The sequence below is a fragment of the Ciconia boyciana genome, chromosome 4 (genome assembly GCF_034638445.1).
Source record: "Ciconia boyciana chromosome 4, ASM3463844v1, whole genome shotgun sequence".
NCBI lineage: Eukaryota > Metazoa > Chordata > Aves > Ciconiiformes > Ciconiidae > Ciconia > Ciconia boyciana.
In genome coordinates this window covers 30,503,988-30,516,260 of record NC_132937.1, presented here as the reverse complement: position 1 = coordinate 30,516,260, position 12,273 = coordinate 30,503,988, and the positions used below count along the sequence as shown (strand labels likewise).

The following is a 12,273-nucleotide window of genomic DNA, read 5'->3' as shown; positions in this document are numbered from 1 at the left end:
AGTTTTGGGAAGTTAGTAATTTCTGAAGTGATGCTACAGTTGCCTTGGTGCTTTGCACAACAGCACCACTGAGGTTTATCAACTTGCAGGCAGGTTTGCTCCTGGTTCCTTAGTTCATCATGCAGTATGGGTGCTAACACTGCACTTATACTCTAAGACTCTTCTCTGGAAACCTGTTCATTCCTCTAGCTGGGAATTAAGAAGAAAGGACAGAAAACATCAAGCTCTTTGCCTTGTACAATATAGAAGCCATGGGACTGGGACTTAGTCATAGTGTGGACATAGCATGAAGGTCTGAGAGTCTTTGAAAAATGTGTTGAAACACTTGTTGAAAATTATTCCTAAGCTTTGGGGCATGGGGGTGGGGAATTTTAGAAGAAAGTGTTACATGCTTTTTTTTTCCTTGTTTAAATGCCTATTAGTAAATCTACTTCTTATCTTGTATTCGTCTCACCTATTAACCTTTCTCAGCCTCATCTTTTGTGTTAAGAACAGTTTTTTAGCTTACTGCCATGTCTCAAATAATCAGGCATGTTTCTTCCATTAAAGAAATCATGAATGTATTGCTTAATACATTTATGTTTCAGATTATTATTTGGGCAAATGCATTTTGCTTTACTGAATCTCCAGGTAACAGATGAAGAGGATGATGTAACAACAGATTTCTACAATGATTTAACTCCCCTGAGTGACAGTGCTCATAGAAGTAGTTCATCCACTTCTGATGGTCAAAAATCTTCTGGTATCCCATTTTTCTTCTCAAAAAAGACACGGGTTAAAGTCACATCATCTTCCTCCTTTAAGAAAGCCATTGAAGCCTCACATGAAAAGGTAATTGAATGGTGCCTCCAATTTCTTTCTTTTGTTTGATTTCTGTCTGCTCATTTCAGAACTGAGCTACCAAAGGCTACCAAAAGTAATGCCAATACCAAAGGTATTTTTTATGTATATTTTAAAAAAACAAAACAAACAACTAGAATTACACAATAAAAGTTCCTCTTCTGATACTACAGGATGTTCCTGGTTGTAACATACCTTCTGTAATGCAACATGCTTTTCTGTTTTTAGTACAGAAATCATAGGCTTATTCCACTTATAAAAGCACAGATTTGACACAGATTTGAGATTATCAGATCAGGTAAACCACTCCTTTCCCTGTCCTAGTTATAGATTAAGAAGGCAGAATACCACATAGTAACAGCAGCAGACAACTCTAAAAAGAACTGAAGTGCACTCAGGAATGTTATACATATGCATGTACTGGGAATTAATCTACATTAGTTTTTTATCTGGTAACTAACTTGCGTATTGGAGTCTCATGGCTGTCAAGGTGCTCTTGGTCATAAAGATAACCTCAGAAATAATACATTCACAGAAAATATCTGAGAACAGAAAACCTTTTTCCCATAAAATTCTGCACCTTTACTGCAGATAAATACTGTGGGATATAACATTATGTACTTTTATAGTTTAATGGCAGTAAAGGATGGGCTATTGTTTGCAGTTCTGCATGGAAGAGGCCACAGGACTGACCGAAACTAAGGCGTGTTGAAACCCAGTAGTTCTAATACAATTAGAATTAATCTTTTACAAAAATAACAGGCTTAATATTAAGATTTCCTATGATGGAAGTTTACTGCAAGCCTTGCTAACTTGTCCTAATGGTTAAGTAACTTGACTGCTTAAATAGTCCATTACTTCTAGTTTGAATTCAACTATATTGAAGTTCCAGCTACTGGAAACCTGTGGACTTTCATTCCCATGTAGATACCTGTATACAGATCAGGCTGTTCTTTTGTACAACTGGTAAGTTTATTTTGGCGGAATGGTGGCTTCTTATTGGCTTAAGCCCAGACCAAAGCTACTTATGCAAAATGTTAATTTAAATGAAACCTTCATCAGGAAGGATTTTTGGATGTACATTTTTTTCCAGCATTGTTGTCATTAAATCTCAGAAACCCACCTGAAATAGCCAATAACTTAGTCTGGTGTTGACTAAAGATGACACAGGCCAAAAATCCCTTCTTGGTGGATCCACAGCAGGATTTTTAACTTGGGACTTCCTCATGTTCTCTACTGCATCATATGGGAAGTCTCTATTTTTATCTCTACCTGTATACATTTTATTTATGTGTGTTTGTAGATAGATGTATACTTACATATGTTTGAGAGATCTATAAATGAATTTGCAATACCTTCTTAAATAGTGAAAATAGAATTTTATTTAGATTACTTAAAAGGAGGGGGAACTTACCTGGGCTTTGGGAGGTCAGATTCAGACCTATATGCTAAACTGTGTGCAGAAGGATTTCACATGGGCATCCCAGGGTCTCTGGAGGGCCCTAGCCACTTGAAAGGTCATGCATTTTTCCCTATTGGCATGGAAGAAATCTTGCATATTGCATGGAAGAATCTTGAATGAGATCTTTATCCCTGTGGTTTAGTTTTAGTTTTAGCAGAGTGATGAATTATGAAACTTTGTAACACTGAGTTAGTGTCCAAAATACCCACTCACCAGATTAGTTGCAAACAACCCATGGATACTTATAAACTGAAGCCTTTCCTCTGAAACTTTTGGTTGTCTTATCAATTGTTGGTGTGTTTGTTATGGCAGGAAGCCTTTTGCTTTCTGTTTGGTGGGTGCTCAGGAAGTCCTAATTTTTGTTGGAATGCTGTATACTCCCACAATGTAAAGGAGTAATGAGCATTGTCTTCAAGAACCTCACAGGGCTCTTGGAAACTCCAGGGATAGTTTGTTCATGGTTAAAGCAGCATGATATACAGAATTAGTTAGTTCTTGCAATGTATTTCAGGACATACTCTTGGCTCCTCTACTTTCTGCAATTAACTACCTATGAACATGCTAAGACTCCCCTTTTCGTATTTCTAGAATTCCAAATTTATTAGAGTCCATAAAGTCATTGCTGTTGCAAACTTCACGATGAAACAGTCAGATCTGCAGCTCTCAGATGTCTTTCTAAAAGCACTTAACCACCTGCCACTGGAGTACAACTACGCTTTATACAGCAGAATATTTGATGACTTTGGCACTCATTACTACACCTCTGGGAAGATGGGTGGTTCCTATGACATTCTTTACCAGTACAGCTCTGAGGAACTGAAGAACTCGGGTATGTAATCTTTGACAAGAAAATATCATAATTTGTTTACTAGCTTTTCTTATCATTCTGTTTAGGTCTTATACCACATAGTAAGTTCTCCAACAGCAAAAAATCGTTTAGACTTGCATAGACCCAGGAATTACTCACACTGCCTAAATATAGAGCAAGAAGAAATTTTTGCTCTACACTGTCTTAATTTGAAAAGTTCAAGAGGTTCCTAACTTGGTAAACATCACTGTGTTCAGGGAAACCTCTTAAGACCTTCAGATCAAGACCAGGTGCCACCAGGAAAAGGTGTTCCAGCATACTTCAGTTTGGGACTGAGGTCTGAGAGGTGTAAGTGGTACATTTTGGGATAGAGTCATTAAAGTTGTTGGTATTGATTAGAAATTACTCTAAAAATATTCCCATGACTGCAAGACTGTCAAAATGAAAAGACAATACCACAAAAGTGGAAATCTAAGGTGAAAAGCTGTGATCCTTAATGACAGTGCTGTAACTTGCATGGGTATGGGAGGGTACCTAAAGGGGATGGTAAGCATGATTCAGTCCAATGCTGTTTGTACCTGGGGAAGCAGGTGCCTGCAGTAGTGAAGTCTCCAGTGGTAGGTGAGGAGCAGGGAGACCTGCAATGGCTCACTTCGACGTGGAGCTTGGGGGCATGGTGCTGTCATGTAACATGGCTATGGCGATGAAATTGCTGCTCTGTGGTATTTCTAGGCTTGACAGTGGATGAATCAATGCAGTGTGTCCGAATAGAAACAACAAGGCGTGTGTTGTTCTGGAAGAAAAAGGAAGTCAATACCAGATGTGCCACAAACAAGATGACTGTGAAACACGAAGGTGACCATGATAAGAATAGGTCCCACGTCCTGTTACTTACCCTGAGAGATACCATTCCCCTCAGCTAGGTGCCACAGGTGACCTCCCAGCTTTGTTGAACTACAGATGCTCTTCCACCACTGTTTTACTGTATGACTCTGAAGCAAGCACTGGAAACATCCTCTTATTTGCAAAAGAAATTATATGTAGGAGTGCTCTTCCTCTGCTCTGGAGCACCATCACTGGGGATCCAGTGGCACTGGCTCTTGATCCATGAGTCCCTGATCTTCTTTAAGGGTTGCTCAGGGCTCATTGAGAGAGTTGGGCAGCAATAACACACTCCCTGACCGTCCCTTACCATCTTCCTCATGCCAAGCAGACATCTAGGTGCAGGAATTCCCTGGCAATGCCAGAAATGTGTCTCAGGAACTGCAGAAAGTTGGTGCATTTTCTTCAAGAATGGCAAGAGTCATGTTCTGCATCACTAAAACCAGGGATTTCATCACCTCCACCATGTTTTTGTCCTCATTTTATGATCAATTTCCATTACTCAGGTGTTTACACCCGGGATTAAAGATCCTGCCTTGCAGTGTGTTCTTCTAGAGGAGCCTGCTGTATCCCCTGCATTTTCCACAAGTGTCTTGTGTAGTTCTGAATGGCTGAGGACTCAGACACTTTCATTTGGAAGACTATGACAGGCTGCTATCATAGAGGGGATTGTTTTTCTGAGCCTAGACTTCATTCTTCTAAGGGTAGCTTCAAAAAATTAATCTTAGTATATTATTTTATATGCTCTTACACTTTTTCTTAGAACTCTGTTGTTACATTCACTGTCTTTGGGGGCCTTTGTCTGACAATACTGTGATGAAATCTCCTTTCAGGTTCCATTTTGGAGTCATCTGAACGGTCAGTCTCCCTGGTAAAAGGTGGCAGGTCAGAGCATGCGGCAGCTCTGGCCTGGGAGAAAAAGGGGGCTTTTCCAGGACACAAAGTCTTCACATACTGGCTGGAATCAACAAAGGACAATCCCGTGGTGATTGACTTTGAGGTAAGAGAAGAACAAGAAAATAATTGAGATGATAGTAAAGCACTCACCATTTAGCAGCTCTTCAGAGAGCTTCTGTCTTTCAGAGAGCTTCTGTCTCTTAAATTGGGATGATGCTGTGTGTGATATGAATGCACATACATATGGACATAACACAAACATACAAAACATTTATTAGAACTACTTCTTGTGCATGTTGGTTTATAAGCCACGCCAGGTTTGCATTGTCCATGGACAGTGAGAGTAAGAGGGAGGAATATGAGTGAATTACTCCAGCACCAGCAGGAGCTCAGGCATGGGCAGGGGTTAGTGACTGTGCAGGAAAGCAGTGCATGGTGCTGGGAACACTTTTTCCCCCCTGTGCTCTTTCCCTTGTCAGGCCTATATTGCAAGGTATGACACATAGCTATTATGAAACAGTGTGCGAGGCAAACAGCAAAACCTGCCTGAATGCAGCATGCAGTGATTGTTCTCCCACTGCAGCTGCTGAGCTCCTGAAGGCAGTGTAGGGATGTCTCACATGGCACGGACCAGGTGTAAGCAATCCCCACGTCATCTATGGTGTCCTGAATTTTTAGACATGGTATCCCACTTGGTTGGTTTTCCACTGGCTCACAGAGCCCTAAATTGGGGAAATAAAGGCAATATAAACAGGATAATATAGACGTATAGCACTGTCATGCTCCTTTAAAGCACCCATAACTTTCAACGTGCCTGAGTCCTGTGTGATATAATTTCATATGTAGGCTCTAGTGGCTTTAAAATTCTGCAGCTACCCCGAGCAGGACCCTGCTGTGTCTAGGTAACTGCTTACTGAATGGCTGTCTACCAGGTGTCGCCCATTGTGGATTTGGTGAAGAACGTGCCATGTGCTGTGACCAAACGTCGCAACCTGAGGAGAGCCCTGAGAGAATACGTGGGCAAGTTTGACCCTTGCCAGTGTGCCCCGTGCCCCAACAACGGCAGGCCCGTGCTTTCTGGGACGGAATGCCTCTGCCTGTGCCAGGCAGGCACCTACGGCAAAAACTGTGAGACTCGAGCTCCGGGTTACAAATCAGGTATTTGGGGTGATACTGTGATAATGTAAATATGGTCCTTCTGGTATCTATTTGTCAAAGATGAATCTGACACAACCTTCCGTTACTAAATCCATAGCACTTCTTACTACATGGTGATGGTCAGAAAGTGTAAGTATAAAGGCAGGATTAAAAATAAAAAATCAAACTGAATAGGCACAGCTCAAAAGAAATTGTAAGACATGGTAAAAGATTCCTTAGCTACATAACTAAGATAATAGGAAATGAGCTGTTCAGCAATAAGAATGAAGTTGAGATCAAAGATAATTGATGCAAAAATTAAGAAACCCATTCCTTAGTTTTCCCTATAGCCTATTATGCTTAAGACTAAATGACTAATGGAGATAAAAATTGTTGATTACAATGCGGAAGGAAAACTCAGTTGTCTTAAGGAGAGGGAACATATCATTCTGAAGAACTGAAAGAACAATTTAATACAAACAGATTTTTGAATGAAATTGGCACTAGTGCCATATCTATGGGAAACAGAAGAGACTTATGGTATTATATTCATTATTACATATATTCCAGGACCAAAAGGAGACAGAAGGGAAAGTCACTTAGGCAGCTACAGGTCTCATTATCTGACCGTGATAAAGAAATATTTTGAAAGAAATAAACAATTGAATATATGCAGATAGAGATGAATGTAGAAAGTGTATTGCATGCAGAAAAGAAAGGGTGTGTAAATAAAAATGTTTATATATGCTTCATGGTGCCACAAACAAAATACCCCAGGGTTAAGAAAAGACAGTAGTGTTTTAATTTAGCTTGCATGGGATATAGATTTAGAGTTTAGACATGATATTAGAGCTCAGATTTATTTAATAACTCATTAAATACTGAGCTATCTGAAAAGGTTCTCGGCACCATGAAAACTCAAACATCTGTGTGTGCAATAGAAGTAGGAAATAAGCTGCTTCTGGGCTTGAATATTACTTGCAATCAAAACTAGAAAGGAAGATATATTTTAGGTTTTCATGAAGCATCTGGAATTTGGCTGACCATCTCTTTGGAAAACTTCACATTCTAGAGACAATCTAATCCCTTAACAGTAACCATTTTAAATCCTCTGAAAATGGCTATTATTAATTTACCACCATCCCTGTCATATGTGGCCTTAAGAGAAATACTATGTATGGTACAGATCTACCAAAATATGGGATTTCTTTTATTTCTTGCAGTTGCTGTAGATGGCCGCTGGGGTTGCTGGACTGAATGGAGTTCATGCGATGCTTCCTTCAAAACAAGAAGAACCCGCAAGTGTAACAATCCCTCCCCGATGAATGGCGGGAAGCCCTGTGAAGGTGAACAGGAAGAAGAGGAGGACTGTTATGTCTCTGTGTTCACAGACAGGTAAGAAGGTGGTAGGTCAAAAGTGACTATGGTATCTCCATAGTCACGGGGCAGAGTTACGGAGCCCTCCAGAATGGAGGAGCCCTTGTGACTACCAAGGAGCAAGAGCAGACAGCTCGCCTGTCTGAACTTCTGTGGTGGGGCTGAGAGAAGGGAATGTCTGAAAATCTTTGCAACTTGCTTCGAGTTTGGATTTATTCATTTTTTATTCCTCGTAAATGACTGATGAATTACATACTAAATGATGCCTGTAGAACTTTTATGCTGCTTTGCATGGCTTCTTGTCCAAAGACATGGACAAGACATGTCCAAAGCTCATCTGCTTCCATTCATAGGAGTTTGCAGTTTCCATTTTTTTGATCCTCTTCTCTTAGAGGTTTAGGTCTGAACTTAGTCTCAGAGAATTCCACTGAAACTACCAAGCTTTTCATATTCCTGCTTTGAGTATGTAAAGTACCGGTTTTGCAGTTTCAATTTAAAATCATAACTTCAACCCCAAACTGGCTCAGTTTCTTGCATCTGCAAGAGCAAGGCTTTGTACCGATTCAGTTTTTCTAGTGGAACCAAGAGCTGAAGCAGGATTTTCATCATCCCTGCTGTAATGACTACAGGGGAGGTTCTGGAGTGGATAGGAGAGGATTAAAAGCAAAGGGCTCCACAGCTCTTTGTTACTTATCTCAGTTAGACACCACAGGCTGTACAGCTCCATCCTCACAGCGACCAGCCTCCTTTAACCATCGCCTGATGGCAACAGGCAGGTTTTGTCTACACTATCTTAAACTCAACCAAAACACATGGACCCCTTAGAGACTTCCTCTGTATGCTGTTCTTTGCCTCTTTTTCTTACTCTATAAAAATATTTCATGAGTTATGTCAATAGAAATTGTAGCCCTGTATCTATCACTTTTTTGGTGCTCTCACATTCTCCTTCCTCTCAACACCTGCAACTTTTGATGTCCACTGTCTTTTACTTAACAGAATAAAGTTCTTTCACCTGGGGGCGGGTAGGAAACACTCGCAGCATTCCTGTCCAAAGCTCCTGACATTCTGCCGTTGTTATTTGGTGACACCAATGCTTAAGATACATCCATAACAGCAAATTTTTACTTTTCAGAGGTGCTCCTTGTATAAATGATGATGAAGCCAGAAGAGAAGAGGATGTGTTGATTGGTGAACCTGAGTCTGGATGTTCCAGGCCAGACCCACCAGAAAACGGCTTTATCAGGGTAAGCATGAAAAATGAGTGATACAGAAGGAAAGTGTAGGAGTTGCAGAGGTGGGAAATGTCACAGCTGCTTTGCTACATATGCCTGTTACCCAGGCTAGTTACTGTTCTAGTAAGCATGTTGCTGTGTATGTGGCATGCTGTGGGACTCTAGTCCACCAAAGTCCACCAGCAACTGAAGCAAAGGCAAAGTAAAATCCATTTCAAACAGTGGTCCTTGAATCCTTGTTTTGTAACCATGACATCAGTTAGTGCAGCTGGACAAACATATCATTATATAGGTGAGTGGATGACTCATATTTCAGAGTAGGAAGAGCAAGCATTCATTACATCATACCATCAGGCTTTTATCATGGTTTCTTTTGACAAAGTCCAGTCTCATTACCATAGATCGGGGTGGGTGGGGGGGCGGGCTTTTTTGTTTCTTTTTTGTAGAATGAAAAGAACCAGTATGCTGTGGGGGAAGAAGCTGAAATTGCCTGTGTGAGTGGTCATGTCCTCAGTGGCTATCAATTCCTTCGGTGTCTGCCAGATCAAACCTGGACACAGCAACCTGTTGAATGTCAACGTAAGAAAGAGCAAATTAATTTAGCCCAGCAACAAAACATAAGTGGAAGAAAAAGACACAAAATAGATTTTAATGCAGGTTTTAACAAAAGAATCTGTAATTATATCTGAAAAGATAGCATTTTAAGAAGGTTTTTCATGTATTCACACTAGAGATGGCAAAAACCTACTGAGTCACTACATCATTCCTCTTTTAATTCGGAAGTGTTGCTGTTATGTGCTTTGTAAGGATATAGTAATAATGCTTTAGAAAACCCTCGGATGCTGTGAGGTCCTTCTCTTTCTAGTTTTAAATATCTTTAACAGAAGGACTCATCTTTTGTTTCTAGACTTATATAGATATCTTTAAGTTAATGACAGTTACGCTGAAGAAAGTGTTCTTAGAGGAATTTGTCTACCACTTTTTATATTAAATGGATGATGTGTTTCTAACCACCACCACCCCCCCAGGCTGCCTTGAAAATCCCCACAATAAATCAATGCCTTGAAGTATTTATAGTCCAATTAAGAATTAAGGATCAGAACTGACCTGGGTTTGCCAACAGCGTTAATAGTTTCTAGAACTCTGTGTGATTTCATTGACTTAGTGATCATTTTATCAAAAAAATTTACCTGAATATACTGATGAGCTTTCTATTGCCATTCATTTTAATTGTTTTGTTAATAGTTTCAGTTACAAAAGAAAAAATAAAATATGCTGTTAATGCCATTATTATTTTTAACTGTAAAATTAAATTATACTAGCATACATTAGAAACACATTGTAATTATTTAGTTATTGATTGAAAAATATTTTAAAGACTATGACAGTGCACTGAAAATTTCTAGACTTAATTATGTCAAATATTTATTAGTTTTGAATGTCAGTCAAATGTTCAGTGTTGTTGAGTGTCTTTATGGCTCTTCACCTGAAGCGTTATGTCTCGCTGTAAATATCCGCACACCATAAAACCAACAAGAATTATACTTTTTTCTTGTTTATTACAGCCTCGGTATGCCTCAGGCCACCAACATCTGACAGTGTCACAATTTCCCCATTTAAGCAGCAGTACAACATTGGTGAAACCGTGAGACTGAGCTGCCGAGCTGGGTTTATAGTCACTGGTCAAACACGGTATACCTGTGGGAAAGACCTGTCCTGGATACCTCCTATTTTGAGATCTATTACATGTGAAAAAGGTTAGTATCCCTGCAGATGCTTTACTGTTTCTATAATGCTAGTATTAACAGCACAGTTTATTTTAGCTAGCTAGAACTAAGAGGCAGATGACTGGTTTTAAGACATATAGCAACTGTTAATTAATTTTGGTTTTACTTTCTGCCTACCACAGTGCCATATAATTTCAGCCCCAAACTTCAGCATTAAGTTCAGAATTTTTGGGTGCAATGTACTGTATACTTTAATTATGAAATTGAGATACTGAAACTGTTTTCTTAAAAACAAAACAAACCCCAGCTCTATTAATAAGACTTTATGAAAGCAAAGTAGGAGAATGCATGCTATTGAAACTTCAGCTTCTCTTGTACAGGATTTTCCAGTGATTTTTGCAAAGACTGATGCGTACTTGTGGAATCCCAACCACGGCAGCTTTTGAAGACAGAAATATGGGATAACTGGAAATAAATCCATTTTAGGTTTTATGGCAGGAGTTTAAGATACTTCTGTTCACTTTGTTACTAGTTACAATAAGTCTCACTCTTTTGTTTCAGATGTGCAAACTGAAATTAGAGGTGTTTGCAATCCAGGACAAAAGCAGGTTGGATCTCAGTGTGTTTGTATGTCTCCAGAAGAAGATTGTGGGTAAGTTAAGTACTTCAATTAGCAAAAGAAAATTTGAAGTATCTCCACTCATAGACCAAGAGTCCATTGTGACACAAAACAAGAAGAGTAACAAAAGACAACAGCCATTCAGGACTACTATCAGTTCAGATATTAGCCAGCTATGCCTCTCTCTCCAAATTACAGCCCCATTTATAGCCTCTGAAATAAATGAACAATGACATTAACCAAGTGGCACACTATGGCGCGTCCTTCTAATCTACACTACCATCTGCCACTGGAGATCCCAGCTCTTCCTGTTCTTCTCTTTATTCCTCCAATTTCTGTATTTGCCCTGTCATCACCTTGCTATAATAGGTCATGCTTCTTGTGTTTGAGATTCAGCTTTATCAGATGAACATGCTGCAAAATACTGTATGTTTCAGTCTCCACAGCATATAAAAATATGTAAGACTTGGATTGACTGTCTCTTTACACAACGTGACCTGCACAGACCACTGAGCCTTCAAGTGAATAGAGAGTTATCCTAGAGGATTTTTAGTAAATGACTGGCCAGGGTGGAGGTGTGGTATGGGGCTGGAGATAGGAAAGATGAGCAGATTGAATATGAACTGGGCAGCTGTAGGGCTGAGATCAATACACATTCCACCCCAGGGCTCCTGTGTGATCACAGGCAAGTCCCTTGGCATGGGATTCATCTTATTCATGTCAACACCCAAATAACCAGGTATCTTCCCTCTCAGGAGTCCTTGGGTAGAGAGAGAGCATGTTCAGAGGGTGGCAGACATTGTCAAAAGTACATAGGACAAATCCTCTGAAAAGTAGAGAGGTTTTGTTGACTAAAGCTATAAACTTAACTTGGGAACATAAACAAGGTGAGCTGTATTGTTCCCTCTCTTTGGGAAATGACTAAGCTCCACAAAATTACGGAGCTTGGAAACACCTGCACTTGCTGAGAAAAAATCCACTCAGGAACCAAGAGCAATACAGAAAGAAACTACAAGCAGCATGGCTGGATTTGCCTGCCATTGGTCCCAAATTAACCGTGCCTCAAAGGCAGACTTGCACACACAGCTGCAGGGCTGCATTAACTCAGCAAGCCACCCTAGGGCCTGTGGAAATTTCACACGCCTTGTGGAGGTAACAGCACCTCCTGTTTTCTTGTGCAGGCACATGTCCTTCATCTCCCATCAGCTGGGCAGGACCAAAGCCTCCCCATCTCACAGCACTAGGCTGTATCAGGTCCAGATCCTGTGGTAGCTGGGACAGCCTTAGGTCTT

General features: G+C 40.1%; 1 protein-coding gene across 1 annotated transcript in view; it reads left to right on the top strand.

The window, feature by feature from the left end:
• The window catches only part of C6 (complement C6), a 48,138-nt gene that overhangs the window by 33,362 nt on the left and 2,503 nt on the right, over positions 1-12,273 (top strand). The window contains exons 9-18 of the mRNA XM_072859433.1: positions 631-831; positions 2,891-3,131; positions 3,843-3,965; positions 4,826-4,992; positions 5,822-6,047; positions 7,250-7,421; positions 8,536-8,647; positions 9,082-9,214; positions 10,201-10,392; positions 10,924-11,014. Of these exons, the coding sequence (XP_072715534.1) occupies positions 631-831; positions 2,891-3,131; positions 3,843-3,965; positions 4,826-4,992; positions 5,822-6,047; positions 7,250-7,421; positions 8,536-8,647; positions 9,082-9,214; positions 10,201-10,392; positions 10,924-11,014 (1,658 nt within the window). The remainder of the gene's footprint in view (positions 1-630; positions 832-2,890; positions 3,132-3,842; positions 3,966-4,825; positions 4,993-5,821; positions 6,048-7,249; positions 7,422-8,535; positions 8,648-9,081; positions 9,215-10,200; positions 10,393-10,923; positions 11,015-12,273) is intronic.